We start from the raw sequence: 19,374 nt of genomic DNA, 5'->3' as shown, positions 1-19,374 counted from the left end.
ACTTCAATTTTTATTCTTTATAACTCGTTGACGCGTAAAGATTAACGACGTTGAAAATACGAGAGAAATAACTTACCACATCTATGATCTGCTGTAGCGTGATGCCAAATTTCACTTCGAGAGGCTCGCTCTCATTGGCGACGGGCCGCTCCAGAGTGTTGTATGACGACAACAGCTCGTTCAACAAACGTTTCTCGTGACGTCCGCACAGGCTTTCTGCAACAGAAACAAGTTATTGTTTAAACCTGTGTAAAACGTTCCAAAACAGCTAGTCGGGTCGGCAGTTAATTGCCATAAATATAAATTTTGTCGTGAGTTATTGTAGCGAACGACTGTACTTTAGTTAGTCGATAGAGAAGGCAAAAATAATTATTTAATAAAGTAATATTAGAGAAGTAACTTAAAATACGAGAAAACAAGCATTTTCCGGAACGATTTCACATATAGCGCGAAGTTTGGTGATGTTTTTATGAAAAGTTTACGTGTTTAATATAATAAACTATAGACATGTTTCATCCTGGTGTTGTTACATTGTCAGACATTTTTGTTATGTATATACGTACTTTTCAAATATTCTTTCGTTACGATATACTTCATGTCTACATGGTAGTTTTTATATTTGTTATGTATGTCTTTTCTTTTTTCGCTGTTTAAAAAATTGCAAAAAGATTTTTCGCATACATTGTTTTAAAGTATATTTTATTTGCAGAGGATTTAATGACTTTGCGAGGAAATAGTATGGAAAATTTTTTTTTCCATACTACTTCGATATCATACGGACTTTGAAAAGATGAATATTTTTACATTCTAATGATTTAATAAAAAATGATAAAGTTCTAAGTATTATGATAATATCTAGATGTAAATTGCTTCATTAACCGATGCATATAAAGTTTCCTCAAATTTTAAATATATATAATTTTTCAAAATATTATTATATATATTTAACTGTAATATATATACGACTTTATGCTCTCTTTTTTCAATGATTAATTAGGATCTTTTATAAAATGCAAATCTAATAATATTACTTATAATAAATCTCTATATTAAATACTTGTACATCAAGCAAAAACTACTGAATATAATTATTATATTTTAATTTAATTTAATGAATTATAATAGTTGAAATTTTATTTTATTCTTAATAATATTTAATATCTAAAAAATTATAATTATGTCAATTATCAAAATTTAAAATAGCAACATTTTATAGATTAAATTAATGAATCAATGCACGTTATAATTTTAAATTATGAGAATTTGTATACAAGGATAATATCGAACATAATTTTAACATATTGTAAAATATTCTAGATATCTGATATTCTAGATTATGTACATGTATTATATCATCAATCATTGTTCAATCCATTAAGATCCTAAACACTAGAAAGTATACTTGACGGAAACATTTTTCAGTTTTCAGTGACAGTTGCAATATTAATCGCATGCAGGTTAGATATTAACTTCCATTGTTGCGTATTAAATTCTACTTTTAGCAAAAGTTTGTTCGAAAATTCTTTTCAGGTGAACATTATAGATCGCGTTGTGAATACGAGGATTCAATATTATAGAGCAATGATTGCAAATAAGCCATTGTAATCCCTTGGCAGACCTACTAAGCTTTGACCTCAAATTGAAACTACACGAATTTTTAATCGAACCTACGCTAGAAATTCTATAATTACAATCCTTTCCTTTTTCCTTATTTATTATTTATTATTTAAGAAAAAATTATGCAATGATAAAATTGTCTATAAACATTTTCCGTAAAATAATCTTGCATCATAGATTGCACCATAAAAGAAAAATGAATTATTACTTTAAATATTAACAATTAAAAATGTTTAAAATATTTTACGAATATCTGATTTAAATATAAAACTGTTTTACTCTTTATCTAACATGACTATCATATTTTATCTAATAATAATAAAATCTAATAATATATAATAATTATCTAATAATAATAATAAAAAAAAGTATATAATTAATACATTTGAGATTGTATTACTAAAAATCAAAAGAAATTTCCAATGCTGAATATTGAATTTAAATAAATACAAAAAATAATATTTAAAACAGAGAAAAATCCAATAAAATCTAAAATAGTTATGTATATTGACGATAACGCTTATACTAAACATACAATAGAAAAGTGAAATATATGAAAAAATCTTTTTTAGACAAAAATTATGATGCAATTATATTTGTTAACTGCCATAAAATAGGAAACCGCCATTACGCATGCGTCATTAGTCTTGAAATTGAGATAACCAAGTAAAATATTATAACAAATATCGCTTTATAACAATTGTTAAAATAAAATATAAAATATTGCTTAATGCTTAATTAATTAATTGATTAATTAATTATTTTATAAGTATAAACGAGACTGTTTATTTGTAATTAAGACATAGTTTGTATTGTTATGAATGTTGAAATAAAAAAATTATTGATTATCAAATGAGAAATAAATAAGAATTAAATAAGAAATTATAAATTACATACGATGTATGATGTGTATATGATGAAAATAAGTAGTTTGGAGTTTCCTATGTGTCTTCAGAAAGAAAAATAATACAAATAATACACCAAAAATAACGCACGATGACACATTACTCTCAGCTTGTAATACACTATTCGCGCGCATTCGCTTCTGCGCCGTTTGCTGCGCGCGCTTCCGAGTCTACACGAAAGTATCCGAGTTTACACGAAAGGATCCGAAGAAATTGCTTCTATTACCGCGATATTTGAACATAATTGTATATTATAAAAATAAGAATAGTTTTAAATAATGTTATTTATTTTAACAACAATATTATTGTTATTTAATATTAATATTTTTGATAATAATTTTTTAAAAACGAAATAATATAAATATTATTTTCAAATATTCATAACTTTCAATATTTTATATTAAATAATAATATATTATACAAATTTTATAAAACGAAATTTGTTAGTTATTTGTTAAAATTAAAATAAAATAAAGGAATGTGATTTTTTTTATTAAATTTCATAAATCCATGATTTGTTTTAAATATATGAAAAAGATATTTATTTTTGAATAACAATAACAATAGATGAAAGAATAAAAATATAAAAGTATGTAAAATAATACAATTTAACAATTCTACAATATTTCTTAGTATCAAATTTTATTTTAAATTAACTAATTGCAATATTTCAAAAATATTATAATAAAATATTTTTCTTTGCAATATGTTAACATTACAATTTATGTTAATTAAATTATAAAATCAATGATTCAAGACTTTTTAATTTTTGTCAAAATAGTTTATAATTAAATAATTTTATTTTGAAAATATGGAAAATATATCATAGAAAATATTACATTCTTTTTGTGTGCGAAATTTTACGTATATTTCCTTAAATTTATTCGAAAACATATTTTACAAAACAAAATAAAACAAATGTATAAGTATTAAGCAGATTTTCATTCTCCATTCTATTTTTCCACAGGCGTAAATATTTATTATTTATAAATATAATGAAGTTTATTTCTATATAATAATTGAAAATTTAATTTAGCATTAGAAAATGGAAAATGTATCTAATTCTAGAATATTTAAAAATTATAATAACATAGTTTTATAATTAGTTTTCCAACTAATAATATTTATTATTGTAAATAAATACAATTTCTTGAATTCTCTAAAGATTGAAAAATAATTATATCTCTGAAAATTGTAAAATTAAAGTTTATGTATTTAAAAAAATGCAATAAAATAGAACAAATTTTAATAATTTAATTTAAAAAAATAAATATTTTGTTTCTAATTTTGTATATTATTATTCTTTATTATATCTTTGTTTTTTTTTTATTACAGGTTCTAAGTAGCTCATAGTGCTAGTTCATTAGCGTCGACTCTTTTCTTTTACGTTGGAGTAATTAGATTTGCGGTAGAAGCTAGTGTGTTTTATGTATCATAATTTAAAATAGTTTTTATATGATTTTATAATGTTTTTGATACTAAACTTAAAATAGATAAAAACGATATTTTATTCTATTTTAAAAATGAAAGAACTTTAACAATATTCGCAAAATTCTATTTTTTAATAATATTTTTCGGATTTAAGCTCTTTTTACAAACATATATTTTCTATTTATTTTTATATATTTTTTAATATTCTATATTATTATTTAATTAATTATAATAATAAATATTAAGAGTTTTTTTATATAAATCTCCAAAAAGATCTTACTATTTATACGCAGTTTCCTAGAAATTCATTTTGATATATTTGCACAATACAATCACAAATTAAATTAAATATTTTCAAATATAGTAAATCATATAATATTATCGAAAAACTCTTTCAGCATATTTCATAAACTTCATGCATTCAATATCCTTCGATTAAACGTATTCTCTAGAATTATACATATTCAATTATAAAAACGGATTTAAAATTTCGCTTAAAATATAAAAAAGAAAAGAACAAAAAGCGAGTAATTCTCACACAAAACGTTACGTCAATGGTTACGATCAAGCGAGCATATCAAGACACAACAGAGGGGCTCTGAATGTGCCATGAAAAACAAAAAAAAGACGTCTGATAAAAAGCAGGGAAGAGGAAATAGCGATGGAGGTGATGAAAGAAAGGAAGGTAGAAGGGATAAAAAGAAGTGAGAGGGAGTATTGAATCCTGGATGTTGTTGGACGTAGCAAGGGGTTAGTTCACGAACAAGTGCATTTGTCGTAACCCCGCAATATTTCGGTCTGTCTTTAATGGATGCACGTGCGCCGAATTCGATTCTGGCTATAGCCATTATTCTCCCTGTAGACACAATCCTGTTGCATTTCGCATTCGGTCCTGCCACCGTGCCCGGATTTCGAACTTGGTTAAAACGTGTGCGAGAACTCAATGTCATTGCAACTGGGACGAATGTGAATATTGCGAGTTTGTAAAGAAATCAGGGATACTTTCGATAAACGAATTTATTGATATCAAAGAGAATTTATTGATATTTAAATTGATAAAAAAATTATTGATAAAAAAAAGGAGATTCAAAAATATAAGATGTGTATGATACATACAATAATTAAGTAAAATATAAAATGTGTACAAAGATTTTTTTCTAAAAAAAAAAAGATTTTTTTAATAAAAAATGTGATTAATTTTAAATACTTCTTTTTCAAAAATTATTTTTGATTTATATTCAAATATTTCAAATATTTGTGTACTATTGTCGATAATTTTTCGCTTGTTCTTATTATTATTTATTTTCAACTTTTCTTCATATGTATATATATTTTTAGTAGAAAAATTTATTAAAAATAAAAGATGAATAAGTAATATTAAATTTATTTTTAAAATTTAAAAATTTTGAAACTATTATAATTTTTACATGGATCTACATTTTTCTTTTATCCAATTTTTATTTGATAATGAAATATAATAAAAATATTTATCGAAGAATTCATTATTGTGTGTCATATATGTTATTTATTCACTTTATTTTATTTTTCTATACAGAAGATTGAAAATTTTTTATTATACTTTTTAAGAAATAGTAAAAATAAAATCATTGAAAGTGTTGTATTCGCAAATCTAATTCTTTCTTATTCTTTATTTTTTACTTTATTTTGTTCCATTTAGTTTTCACATCGATATATCGATTTCTCTTGATTCGCTTCTCGAACCACATTGACATTCTAGTGCTCTCGCTACCACTGTGGAGTTTTCAAACTTTCGTGCAAAACTGTCGAAACTTTCAAAACTTTCATCCTATCAATCGCTCTACAAATTTCTTTTTTTTTCATAATACTTATACGGTCACTTTTCTGATAATTCTCTCAAACTACGTGAATTTTCAACTATGTTTAAACTTAAATAAATAATATAATGTTTTCTCGAAACTGACATTATATAGAATAAGAATCTTTTATATTTTTAATGTATCATAGAATATATATATAATGATCATATAAATAATTCAATTTTTAATAAACTTATATGATATCTTTCTTATAAAAAATTATTATAAATAAATGATATAAAAATATAAAAAAGATATTCCATATGAAGAAAATAGTAAAGATGTTATGTTCTATAAATAAAAATTCTAAATAATTTCATATTTAAAAATTTTAAAAAAGCAAAATTGCATGAAAAACTTTAGAATTTATTCCATTTATTCGCCTAAATTAATCTTTACGTATAAAACATATGTTTTTATTATAAATTTAATTTAAAAAAGTTACTTAAGAATATTGCATATGGTTTCTTGATCATGAAGATTCTTCATCATTCCTCTATATAAAACAAACAAGTTTATTGGATGAATTAAAAGTAAATTTAGCTGTATTCTTTTTGTTATTTATAAATACTTCTTTAAGAAATGATTAGGCCGATGTGAGCATTAAAGTGAATTTTCATCGTTCGAACGAAATCAATGTCATCGTTAATCAGATTAAGCAAATGTATTATGTGCTATTGATCTAATGTTGAATTGGAGTTTATATAGCGCTGAGACATATTGCATTGTGCTGATTAATCACCTTTGTAATATTATGGGCAGAACACATGCCACGATCTCGATTGCTGTCATTGGCAAATATCAAGAACAAGTCTAATGTAAATCCTTCTATTTTCTTAATTTTTGATCGATTTTAGACAATAAAGGAATTGGTGTAATTTATATGAGCTTGTGCTTTTGTTATATTTATTCTGTGAAAAGAATATTTGTTGTATAATTATTCTATTTATAATTAGGAAATTTTAGAATAAAAATTTTTAAAATATTTTAAAAGTTTTAAAATAAAATATTTTAAATGATATTAATTTCTTGTTATATTTTATTTCTAAAGTTATGGCATCACAATTTTCATTACGATTCAAAATTTGTAATATGTATCTTATACATTTGTAATTATTTTCTCAATAATTTTAAAATTTTAGATTTTTTTATGTAACAAAAACATGATACTTTGTGATATGAAATTTTAAAACTAATAATATGAATTTCAACTTGTAAACAAATTTCAAATGTATCACACTAAAAATTAAATTTTTTATTTTTAAAATGTATAGTAGTATAACTATTAAGTAGCTTATAATTAATCAATTTTTATTCCTATTTCCATCATAATATACGATGAATTTTAGAAGGAACAACTACTTTACAAGTTAATTGATGGATGAAATATTAATTCAAGAAGACAAAATATTCTATGAGATTGTTCTTAGAAGTTAATTTATGAGATTCAACTACTAAATGTTTCAATGCTTATAAAATTAAGAATATTTTGTCCATATATTTAATATCGAAGGACTTAGAAACTTTCAAATTTAGTGAAAATAGATCTTTTATATAATTTCATAATAATATCATCAATATACAACTGAAGATATTTTATCTTTTATAATCTTTTGCATTCTTTATGTTTTTTATTATCCATTGGATTAATTTTTAAAAAATTTCAGTAATAATCTAAATGAGAAACAAGATATTTAAAAGTAAAATTTCTCATCTTGTGCGTTAAACTAAAAATTATAATTCTATAATGATATATTTTACAAAAATTTTAGAAGAAATCTTTAATTAACATCAAAAACAATGACTACTTATCATTTATCATATCAATGTTAGTAGATATACTACATTTATTACATAATTTTTAATACTTTTAAATTCTTTAATTATATCATTTATACTTTTTTTTTTAAATTTCAAACTTGAATTCGATCATATTGAGAATATTGAGAAACTGAACATTATGTGTGTCTCATTGACAAGCATCGTTTCTCCAAATTTTATTATATTTCGCAAGATGCATTCTGAATATACACACGATGACAAGCTAGTCTTATTTTCCATCAAGGTAAAAGTGTAGCTATAAATAAAAATGATACGATCGATTAATTCTAGGTCACTCTAAACGATCCTTCTCTCGAGATTAGTTCGATTCAAAGCATTCCCAAAACCTTCGATGAAAGAGGAAGAACTTTTACAATAACCATATTTCAATTTCAATATTGTTCAAAAGACAATCCTTATAATTGATGAACTGCGAATAATATAGAAAGTAGAACAGTGTGTTTTTCAAAGAATATTTCAGAGTGATTTATATACGTTATCGAATCCAACGATAACAAATGATACGCGAATTAAGAAATCATGTAACAAACAATAAGCATATTCTACCATTGATAAATGGATGAAGATAGCTTTTGATATGATACAAGAAAATTGTTATTCCAAAGTTATAAGATTGAAAACATCGATAAAATTTTTTTACATACCAATATTTGAGTAATATCTTATCTTTGGATATCTTTAATGGAAGTTCTTAAATTTTGTAATAGAAAAATAAAAGTGATAAGGATACGTGAATACTTTGATTGATATATAAATAGGTTAAATCATTAAAATCTATAAATTTATTTAAAATTAATTGGAAATTTATAGTAATAATATTTTTAGCAAAATTTTATTGAAAAGAAGTTAAATGAAAGATATATGCTTGAAAATAAGTATATTATGTGTTTATTATTGGAAGAAAACAATGTACTTGTTTGAGTATATTTTTTTTGATTATTTTTTATCTGGGATATCTTTTATAAAAATATTTTTTAATGCTTTTTCAATTTTATTATGAAATTATCTAAAAATTCAATATTATATTCTACACAATATAATATTGTGTGAAAACATTCATCCAATTTCTTTATTAACATGTCATATTAAAATAAAAATATCAACACGATTTTTAAGTTTGAAACATAAATAAAATTTAAATAATCCTTGAATACACATTTTCTCAATTCATTTATATCGTTGAATAATAATTTTCGATTCGATGAATAGAAAAATAACATTTCGTAAATTTCAATAATAATAATAATATTCAAACACATTTCCCCAACAATTTAAAAAAAAGAAGATACCATAACGAAACCATAAATTATTCAAAAACTAAAATATATATCGATAAAATTCCATTCAAAAAATTTCCATCTCGAAATATACATCATCCTCTACATCTAGAATCAATATAACATCGAAACGTAAATAATCGTCCATAATAATTCCGCCCGCGACCATATTCACAAACACACGTATCTCCCTGAACCAGACGGTAGATGAGCCTTTTAATAGTTAGCTACAAAGGGAGGCTGGAAAAGATCCGCTTTTCATTCAAACGAACGTTGTCAACGTCGATTTAGATTAATGAAAATGACTTGGCGAGGGGTTGAAAAAGTCGCTGGAAGTGTGCGCCGAGGAAACAAGGAAACTTGAGAGGAAGAGAGGGGCATACCAGAGACGAGTGTGAGGGAAGGAGAAAGAGGATGTGATAAATAAGGATGGAAGAAGAGAGAGATGATAAATAGAAGGGAGACGTCGCTTACAGACTGGTTAGACGAAGCGCTACACCCTTTGACGAAATATGTGTGTTAACGGGTGTCAACGTGAATGGCTGGTTGGTCTCTTTTTCGCAGCTTCGACGTCAACGTTCTTCTCGAAGCTGCCTGCGGGAACCACCGGCATGAATGGTACTCGCTGCGAATGAAAACACGATCGTGCTCTTCCGAATATTCGCACGTGCGATATTGTACGTACAGACTCTTACATCGTAGTCTACATAAGTGAAAGGATTCTTCGAATAAAAGTAAACGGAGATCGAAAATAATGTGGAATAATGGCAGATATGACGGAATTTATGGATCGTTGGAGGATGGAAAGTGTTGTAGGATTTGGTTTAAAAATTTTGAAAAATTGCGTTGTCTGAGATTAATAGTAACACGATTGATAATTATATTATTTTAGATGATACGAAGAAGAAATCGTATAATATTGATATTTTTGTTCATTGCATAATAGGTATCATCATTTTATGACAAAAAAGATTATTCAAATCCGACATTTATGAGATTCAAATTATTCTTAAATATATTTCTATCAAAATTTTCCATTTTATTTTCATATTTGTCACATTACTTAGAAAAAAGAGGAAAATTTTTTTATAGCAACAGGAAGAAAAAAAAAGAAAAGCAAGAAAATAGATTGGTGATACAGAAAAAATAGCAAAGAAAGTTGAAGCGCATATTTTTTCACGTTAAAAAGAAGTCGTTAATATTGGTTCGTGCTAACAACCATACTTCTCGTCGAAGTATGAGAGAAAGAGAGAGAAAGAGAATAGCATGTTGTCTCTTTCTATGAGAACGTCAGCTCGCCCACGTAATTTTCACGCGTGGGCATTACATACGCGCCTGCACGCATATGCATGCTCGAGCAAGCGTAGAATGCAGCGGATCACGTGCACCTGATTATCGTGGACAAACGCCTCGTAAACTTACCAGTTCCTGTCTGATGGAACGAGGACTATAATAATACACGATACTTTAAAAAATACGATAAAGCATCCGTGTTATCCGTTTCTCGTTTAATTAAATAGCAGTGCCATAAATTCTGTCTCTAATAAAAGTAACTTGATACAGGAGATAAATTAAAATAAAGGCTAATCCCTTGGTATCTTCTATTAAAATCTTTAAAGGCATATAAAATTACGACCTTTTGGTCGCAGTTATAATATTTCTACAGGATGATGAAAAGAAAAAGATTCGTAACCTTTAAACTAGATAATATTTGCTCAGAAAAAAAAAAGAGAGAAACTTCTAATAAACATGAATGAAAAGATTGATATTTTTATTATTATAATTTTTGTTAGGTTGTTTGGGTTGATTTACATATTTATTTGAATAAGATTTTTTTAAGATATTTTATATACTGTATTTTTCCACAATCAAAAAATGCAATAAAAAATAAATAATTAGGATACATTCAACATTTTTGAAAAGATTATAATTAAGATTCAATTTTTTGATATAAAATTGTCATATAGTGATATTACTTAATGCATGAATAATCATGTATTATTTGGTTGTTTGAATTTCAAATATAAGTTTAAATAATGTTATTTATAAATATAAATACAAATAATATATAACTATATCAAACAATTTCTTGAAAAGATACTCATTCATTTTTAAATAATACAAAGATATAATAATTTCCTTTGACTGCTTAAATGCTTAGAGAATTAAAATTATATATTGTAACTGAAATTAGGAATAACTTAGGAATATAAGAAATATCAGATCTTGTGAGAGATACATCTCCAATTGTATCTTACTATCGATTGTCTCAATTAATCCATATTCGACACCAATGAGGGATTTCTACGCGTAATTCTATTAATACGGATGATTAGGATGGAAGATGTTCATTATGAATGACGACCTTGGTAAATACAAACGTTAATTGGTCCATCGACGCGTATACACGTGTAGGTTGACACGTGGTGCTTGATGAAATTGCATTCATAAGCTGATGATCCACGAGTCACGCTGTTTCGCCAGCTTAACTCGAATATACTATTCCTGTTATCCTGTCTATCGAGCTACTATAGTTGGTACAAACTACAGACTAGTAGTAAATTGACTGTCGTGAGACCTAATTCTGAATCCTAGGGAAGTTCGCGTCAGGGTTCCACTGTGAAACTGTCTTCGCCACGAAATTTGGTTTAAAGTTTTGTGCCTGTGTTAGTGGTACGCTATTATCAGTTACGGTACTGTATAAATGTATTATTGATAGTATTAAAGAAAAATATTATTAAAGAAAAAATAATAGCGTTCATTATTGACGAGTCTCTATCCACTTGCGTTTTATTGAATTATCGAGGAATTTATTACTTAGATTGAAAATGCTCTCAAAGTTTCAATAAGTTTTATTTTAATATTAAGTTTCGATATTTAGTTTGATAAATTTTTTTTCATCTATTAAATTGATAATCTGTTGAAAAATTTAATTCATTTAACTAATTAGTTACTTAGTTAGTCAACAAAAATCATTAAAGATTTCCTAAAATCTTTCTTAAAATACTTTAATTTTGTTAATACTTATAAATTAAAATTTAATTCTTTGGAATGGAAAAATTCATGTTTTAGTTTTTTAAAATTACTTGATGGAATAATTTTTATAAAATTAATGGATTATTAATTTATCGAATATATTTATTATATACCATTAACTGTAGGATTGAAATATTTCTTTTTACTTTCTTTATTTTAATATGGACTATTGATAAATTGTCCATCAATTTAAGAAAAATAAAAATGCGTGAGTGTAAAATCAAGAAAATATAGAGAGGATGGTAAAATTCTATATTCTATCTCATATTCTATTCTCGGAGTTCTCGCATTGTTACTTTGAACATATGACATTTCCTGCTTTATCGAGTTACATAAATTCTACTCCCATTCAGCTAGGAAAATCCAACACAGGGCTCATATATTCGCAGACTTTTTCTCTTAAATCTTTATCAAATAATCTCATTACTCAATTAAACTAAGTCATTCCATATAAATATAATATAATATAATTTAAGACAATTAATAAAACTAGATAATGAAAAAATTTTTTTCCTTGTCGTTTGTTTTATGATAGAAAAATGTACTATAGTAATACAATTTATATAAACCAATGTTTGTAAAAATATTGTTCTGCAAATAAACGATTATTGAAACTTAAAATTCAGAAAGCATTTCTGAAAAAATTATCAATTCTCTTAAGATCAACTAATCTCTTCCTAAAATTCAAATCGTTAAATATTGTCATAAATTTATTAATTCAATCATCTCCAAAACTAAAACTAAAAGAAAGAAAGAAAGAATAGTGATTTATATAAAACTGATTCGTTTATAACTGTTTCTCTTCTCTATGTTACTTTCACTTTCCATGATGAATAAAAAAACGATAATTTTCTATTTTCTGATTAAAAGTAAAAATTCAAATATTCTAGGTCTACTAATTATAATTCTAAAATTCTAAGGAACAAAATTTCACGTATCCAATGATTCTCGAATATGACCATGTAGCTTGCATCTTAACTAACAAAAGCAGACGATAACTCCTACAGCTTCTGTATCGCGCCATCTATTCACACAATGTATATTTCCATTGTTCATGGCCACCATCGAGTGAATCGCCGGCTACCGAGCCTATCTCTATCGTCGCGTGGTTTACATTTCATCGGTGGTGAAAATTATTATTACAGAAACGCAACGGCTTTGCACTACGTGTAGAACGCGAAATCCTATCGAGGAACGCGGATCCGATATCAGAACATACAAAGGATTATCAGTGAGAATGCTCGAAGGCGTGGTCTCAGTGCCCGTTAACAAAGACAAACGATTTTAATACAAGAAATTTGCATACACTAATACATTAGTATAATTACATTTACCTAAGAATATACAGAGTGGTCCAAAACTCTGATACGAAGGCGAATTCTAGAGAGATTCTATGACTTGAAATAAGAATATCAAGAATAATTAAATCGCGTGGGAGGCTTCATGAATGAATCAAATTTGAAAATTTTTCAAATACAAAAGACAACAATCGATAAATGATTACACGAATTTAAATTTATTCGAAAACGAAGCATTATAAAAATTTTTATTCTATATTTCCGTTTTATTTCAAACGAAATATAGAATCTCTCCAATCTCGTTTGTATTATGAATCATCACCCTGTATAAGCGACTTGTGTATAAACTGAAATTGTTCGTTGTTCCAACTAGCTTGTTTTGTTATCATTCAACTATGTTTCTACGAAAATGTTTCGCAATTCGTGCCTAGTCCGGGTTAAACGTGCTTTTAAATTATGAAATTTTAGAAATTCGTGCTGCGGCAAATACATTCGCAGAGCAAAGATTGCAAAACTAAGAGAAATTGTTAGCTTACACAATTATAGTTCAGTGTATTTGTAGAAAGCATAAATAGAAAAACGTATCAATTACTGTTATGAAAGAAAAAATCCATTAATTCAATGATGAAACACAATTTTAAAACTTATTCATTGATTCACTTGTGCATCCAAATTATACATTACAGCAGCTTGTAAATTGAATTACAAGCGCACTGTTGTCAATCTGCATAATTAAACGTACTTACATAATCCCTGTAAAATAGTAACAATTCGAAAGTTCGTGAAACGAAATATCGACAAAACTGCATCGAGAAAGTAGACAAATTTAATCAACAACAATTCTCTGCATCGTTAAATTCGAATAAATTCCTCGTGTTCTCCATTGTCAACATTGCCTCCGGCAACCAACAACATGGCCGCGATTTCCAATGAATCTCTTGGAACTAAAAAGTTCTCGAGTGGACGGCTTGTTCAATTTACGATACTCTAAATATACGTTCTCAAGAGAGTGTATAAGTTCTATAAGATCTATATTGTAATAATGTAGTAATGATTTATAATATAAATGTTGCAATGTTTTTAAAAAACTTGTTAATTTCTGATTTCAATTAAAATTAAGATAAAATTGAACAAATAGAGGTTTGAATACTAACACAATGTTAGTATTTTTTTGAACGATTGTGTTAATCAATAATATCATTTTAATAATATTAATATATTATAAATATTGGATACATAATTTCAGATCGTAATTTTTTATAGATCTTCTTTTTCCTTTTTCAAGTTTGTTCTTGGCATCCAAATGAAAGATTAAAAATGATAAATTATGAATTTTAACTATTATACACTATCAACTTCCTATATACTTTTTTTTAAAATATACTTTTAACATCTATTAATATTATAAATCCGTAATTATTGTACAATAATTTATATTCTTTAAAAATCACGAAATAAATTATAATAAATTTCATTTAAATATAGATATACAAAATTTTTGATATAAATATTCATTGTTACGTACAGATCAAAATCTTGATATTTCTACTACCTCTATCTTCTCTTTCATAGTTTGTTCGCTCATAGGAACACAAGTGACACGAGGAGGAATAAAGTAAGCGGAAGCAGAAGGGTGAAGAGTGGTGAGAAGCCAAAAATAGGAAAGAGGGAAAGCAGAGAGGAGCGACTCGAACCCATCATTGATCCACAGGAGAAATATACGCCGTCTACATCGTACTTTGATCGCGTAAACAGAATATCCCTATCCTCTCTCGCCCCTTCCAACTTTTGTTTCCATCGACAGTTGCAGAATGTTATGTGTACGGGCGTCCAAGTATCCCTCACTTACACATCCACCCGCCCTTCTAAATATTGACTCTCTTAGAAATTCTATTTACAGGTTGCAAGCTGATACGAGAATGGTGGCGAACGTGTGGATCACGCGTTGAAATCTAAATCTTATATAAGTGATGAATATCAAATAGATAATCTTTGTTGAGATTTTGATTGAGAGTATTTGAGGGTATTTGTTATGACTATAGATGTCTACGTGCTTTTTCATGTGATTATATTCAATATTATTGTTTTATGTAGAAAAATTAAGAGACATAGATATTTTTTTTATATTAACTAAATTGTTTTTTAAAATAATTTTTTTTATTTGATAGTAATAACAATGATAGATTAACATAGACTTTATATATTAATTATTGAAAAATTTTTAGCAAAGAACGATATTCAATAAAATTTAGAATAATCACGAAATTAAATAATTTATTACAAAAGTAATTTATATATATCGTATTATCTTGTAATATATTTATTAATCGCGGATTTACCATCTTCCCTTTAACCATGTAAATCAATATTACGAAGATATTACCAATTCCATTATCTATATGGATATTCAATAACATAATATGTATTGGCGTTGTTATATATGTGTGTACATGTGTGTATATGCGTGTTATATTGAATAGTGTTCATCGTCGATAACGAGCGTCGTGATTCCCTGAATTTCGACATACCGCCAGCATCGTATTCACACATCAACGTGATATGTATAATGTAGTCGTTTCGTTAAAAACAAAATTTTGATATTTAATAATAATTACGTAAATATAAATTTATTTTTTTGTGCGTGAATACGTTAACTAATTTATAGAAGTACGTAGTAAAAATATATACAATTAGTAAATTTATAAATCAAGATTTTAAATTATAATTTGCAGAAACAATTTGTTGTCGTAAATTTATTTTAATAAGGAAATTATTTAAAATCTTCAATAATTTCTATTATATTAAAGCAAATTTTCCATTATTATAGTGTAAATGTACTTTCTTGTGATATATCGTTCCACGACTAACGAAATAATACTGAAATTAATTAAAATAATACTGAAATTTTTGCTATTATATTAATTGTTAAAAATGAATTATTTTTTATATTTATTAATATTTATTAATAAATAATTTAAAAATATGAATAAAAAAATATTTTTCATATTATTTTAATTCGTTTTTTAAATTGGATATTATAAAGTACTGCAAAATAAGCAAAATAATAAATTTGTTTACTTTCATGTAGTTAAAAAAAATAAGATGAACTGGTTTGTTAATATTATATCTACGATATAATTGAATAAAATAATTATAATTATTTTGCTTCAAATTTGCTTATGTTCTCTATTATATTTAATTAGTGCACAATTACTTTGTACAAAAATTGTTATTTTTATACAATTTATACAATAATCATTAATACTGAGATATTGAAAAATTCATTTTTGTTGATTTTTTTATTTCTAACCCCATCTCATTCTTAAAATCGATTCAATAAATCAAATATTAAAAAAATGAAAACTTTGATAAATTCCAAATTTACTAAACATAAATCATTCAAAAATATTATATACTTACCATACAGTAACATAACTAAAAAAATCACAATTTTAGAAACTCATCAACAGAATTCTGAATCGAAACAATACAAATAATGGCTTCTCATTTTAAATCCATAAATCCAAAAGTGATTATTCAAATTTTGAATTAAATTTTGCATGTGATCGAATCCATATTATTTTCCCTGTAATATCTCGAAACTCAGCCTCATATTTGCTTTCCTCGCGATATCAATGTCAAACGTCGCCACGAATGAATTCAAGCCGGAAATTCGCATGGCCGGAAACAGATCCCGTACACCCGCGCCCAAGCAAGGCAACCGGATTGTAAACACGTAAGCAACGCAGGAGTGACAAAACTTGGGACGAGGGAGAAATTTAGCGAAACTAACGCTGAACGTATCTCTGTGTACTTAGTGACCGCGTGGAGTAGTTGTGCGGTCGTGGAAACGGAAGTACGACACCGGAAGGCATGCGACGTACGGGAGAGTTCGGTTTCGACTGATCAAAAGCTTTAATTGGGTTTCTGCCGGAGGAAATCTGACGTTGTCGTCCTCCATTTGTTCCCGTGATGATTTTCCAAAATATTTTCATCGAGAATTTGATTATTTCGAATCGATTGGGAACAAAGTACGACTATTCCTATAGTATTACTTTCACTCTGGTGTTTCTGACTAGTTTTTGGTTGCTCATCTTTGATTTTTGGATGAATACAAGATGGAGAAAAGTTATAATTGTAATTTAATTTAATTTTTAATTGTTTCGAATTAAAATTTTTGAATAAATTAGTTTTATGAAACAGGAAAATTATTATTAAATATTGTAACTAATTTATACATTTTCTTTTTTAATCATTAATCATTTAATTAATTTATTAAAAATTAAACTAATCAGAGGCTATGGATATTATTTCTTTGTAGTTCAGGAATAAACATAAATTATTAAATTGAAAAAATAACTGTTTCTAAAAAAATAAATATGAATTTTAATCATAATTAATATGAAAAGACAAATTAAGAGAATAGTTACGTAATTGTACATAACTGGATCAAGATTAAAAATGTAGATATTTAGTAATAATTTAAAATTACAATATTATATGGTAATAATATTTTCTAAAGGATTGATTTATCATTTTCAAGAAAATCATGATAGAATTGGAGCAACGCATTCGTTTTAATGCCAGTTTACTGAAATATGTTCGATATTCGAATAAATCAGTTCCGTAGCTATTCATACAACTAGCCCATGCCGTTATACAATTGTTATTGTAATTTATACGTCATGCTTAGCGGCACGATACAATATAATTACATAACCGGAAGGTAATCAGCAAGCATGAGTTCAAGTTTCGACTCAGACTAATCAAAAGCTCTAATTGGGTTTCTGGAAACAGAAGATTTCCATTGATCAGTCCATCTCTCTCGTAGATTTTCCATATCGATATATACGTCACAAAAATTTTAATTTTGAATCAATTTTATACATTTATCATGCTAAACATTAAGAAATAATATTTCGTTCACTGGTCCAATTTTTTTAAATATAGATATTTATTCATGAATATGAAAAGTTTTGAAATTAATTTTACTGTGCTTTATGTATGAGTTACTTATTAAATTAATAATTTTTCTCATAATTTCATAATTTTCTACTCATTATTTTCTGAATTTTTTCAATCTCTACTTAATCAATTTATTAATTTTTAAAGATAAATTGGTAATGAATAAAGAAGATAATAAGAATTCGATTGAATTAAAATGTTCTATGATATAAAGATTAAAAATGTTCAGACTAAAAAAGATTGTTGAAATATGAAATGTATATTAAATGTAAAACATTAATAAAATAGAATAAATGATGTTTGCTTGACATTTAGAAATTATAAAATATGAAATTTAACATGAAATATTACAAAGAGAACATTAAATATTGAATAAGTAAATAAAAGAATATCCATCATTTTTCAAACGATACAATTCGAAGTGATTATTAAATTGTGAAATTTTAAATGTAGTGCAATTTATAATAAAATAAAATAGAAAATTGTTTGTTTTGATTTATAAAATTCACGCTAGAAAAATATATTATCCCTCAATACAATCGACACAAAGAAAACTAGATAGACCAGAATTGATAAAATTTCGTTGTAACTTTACAACAGAACTGTTTAAGAAACCGCGAAATTCATTTGAACAATCCTGAATGGATTATCGATGACTCCATTGTTCGAGTTTTGTAACGAGCGGAAAATCGAAAGTGGCACGAGCGAACTTAAATTAGATTTTCTTTGCGGAGGTCCAACAACAGTACAAGAAAAAGTAGACAAGGCTGAAATATACGTGGGCTGGATGAGAATGAAGAAAGGAATGTGGAAAGCAAGAGAGGAACCGAGACAGTTGTCACGAATATCGCAATAAAATTGAATATTCATTCGTTTCAAAAGAAATCAAAGCGGGCTGGAAAGAACATTGGATTGTTCCGCACTTTCTTTGTCCCAGTTTACATCGCACATTTTAAATCGTGTCACGATTATAATAGACTTGAAACTTTTTGCCGAATTTATGCGTCTCTTTCTTGCCTAATTTGAATAGCTATTTCATTTGATTTTGCTACGAAATTTTTGAAACGCCGATCACAGTCGTACAAAATTTGGAGAACAATCGAAAGTATTGTTGCAGATTGTTTGTTTCTAATGTTATTATTAAAAAACATTCATGAAAATTAAA

At 26.2% G+C, this 19,374-nt stretch overlaps 1 protein-coding gene across 5 annotated transcripts in view; it reads right to left on the bottom strand.

Moving 5' to 3' along the window:
• Window positions 1-19,374, bottom strand: part of LOC107997516 (neuronal acetylcholine receptor subunit alpha-7) — a 367,007-nt gene that overhangs the window by 259,315 nt on the left and 88,318 nt on the right. For 3 of the 5 annotated variants that reach the window (XM_017056162.2, XM_062071767.1, XM_017056163.2), the window contains exons 1-2: window positions 2,515-2,656; window positions 77-216 (exon numbers count right to left, since the gene is read on the bottom strand). In XM_017056162.2, the coding sequence (XP_016911651.2) occupies window positions 77-216; window positions 2,515-2,656 (282 nt within the window). Of the gene's footprint in view, window positions 1-76; window positions 217-2,514; window positions 2,657-19,374 lie in introns of those variants that run through there. The other 2 variants (XM_028666579.2, XM_062071768.1) reach the window with 1 other exon arrangement.

The sequence above is a fragment of the Apis cerana genome, linkage group LG2 (assembly GCF_029169275.1).
Source record: "Apis cerana isolate GH-2021 linkage group LG2, AcerK_1.0, whole genome shotgun sequence".
NCBI classification, from domain to species: Eukaryota; Metazoa; Arthropoda; class Insecta; order Hymenoptera; family Apidae; genus Apis; species Apis cerana.
This window is presented reverse-complemented; position numbering and strand designations above follow the sequence as displayed.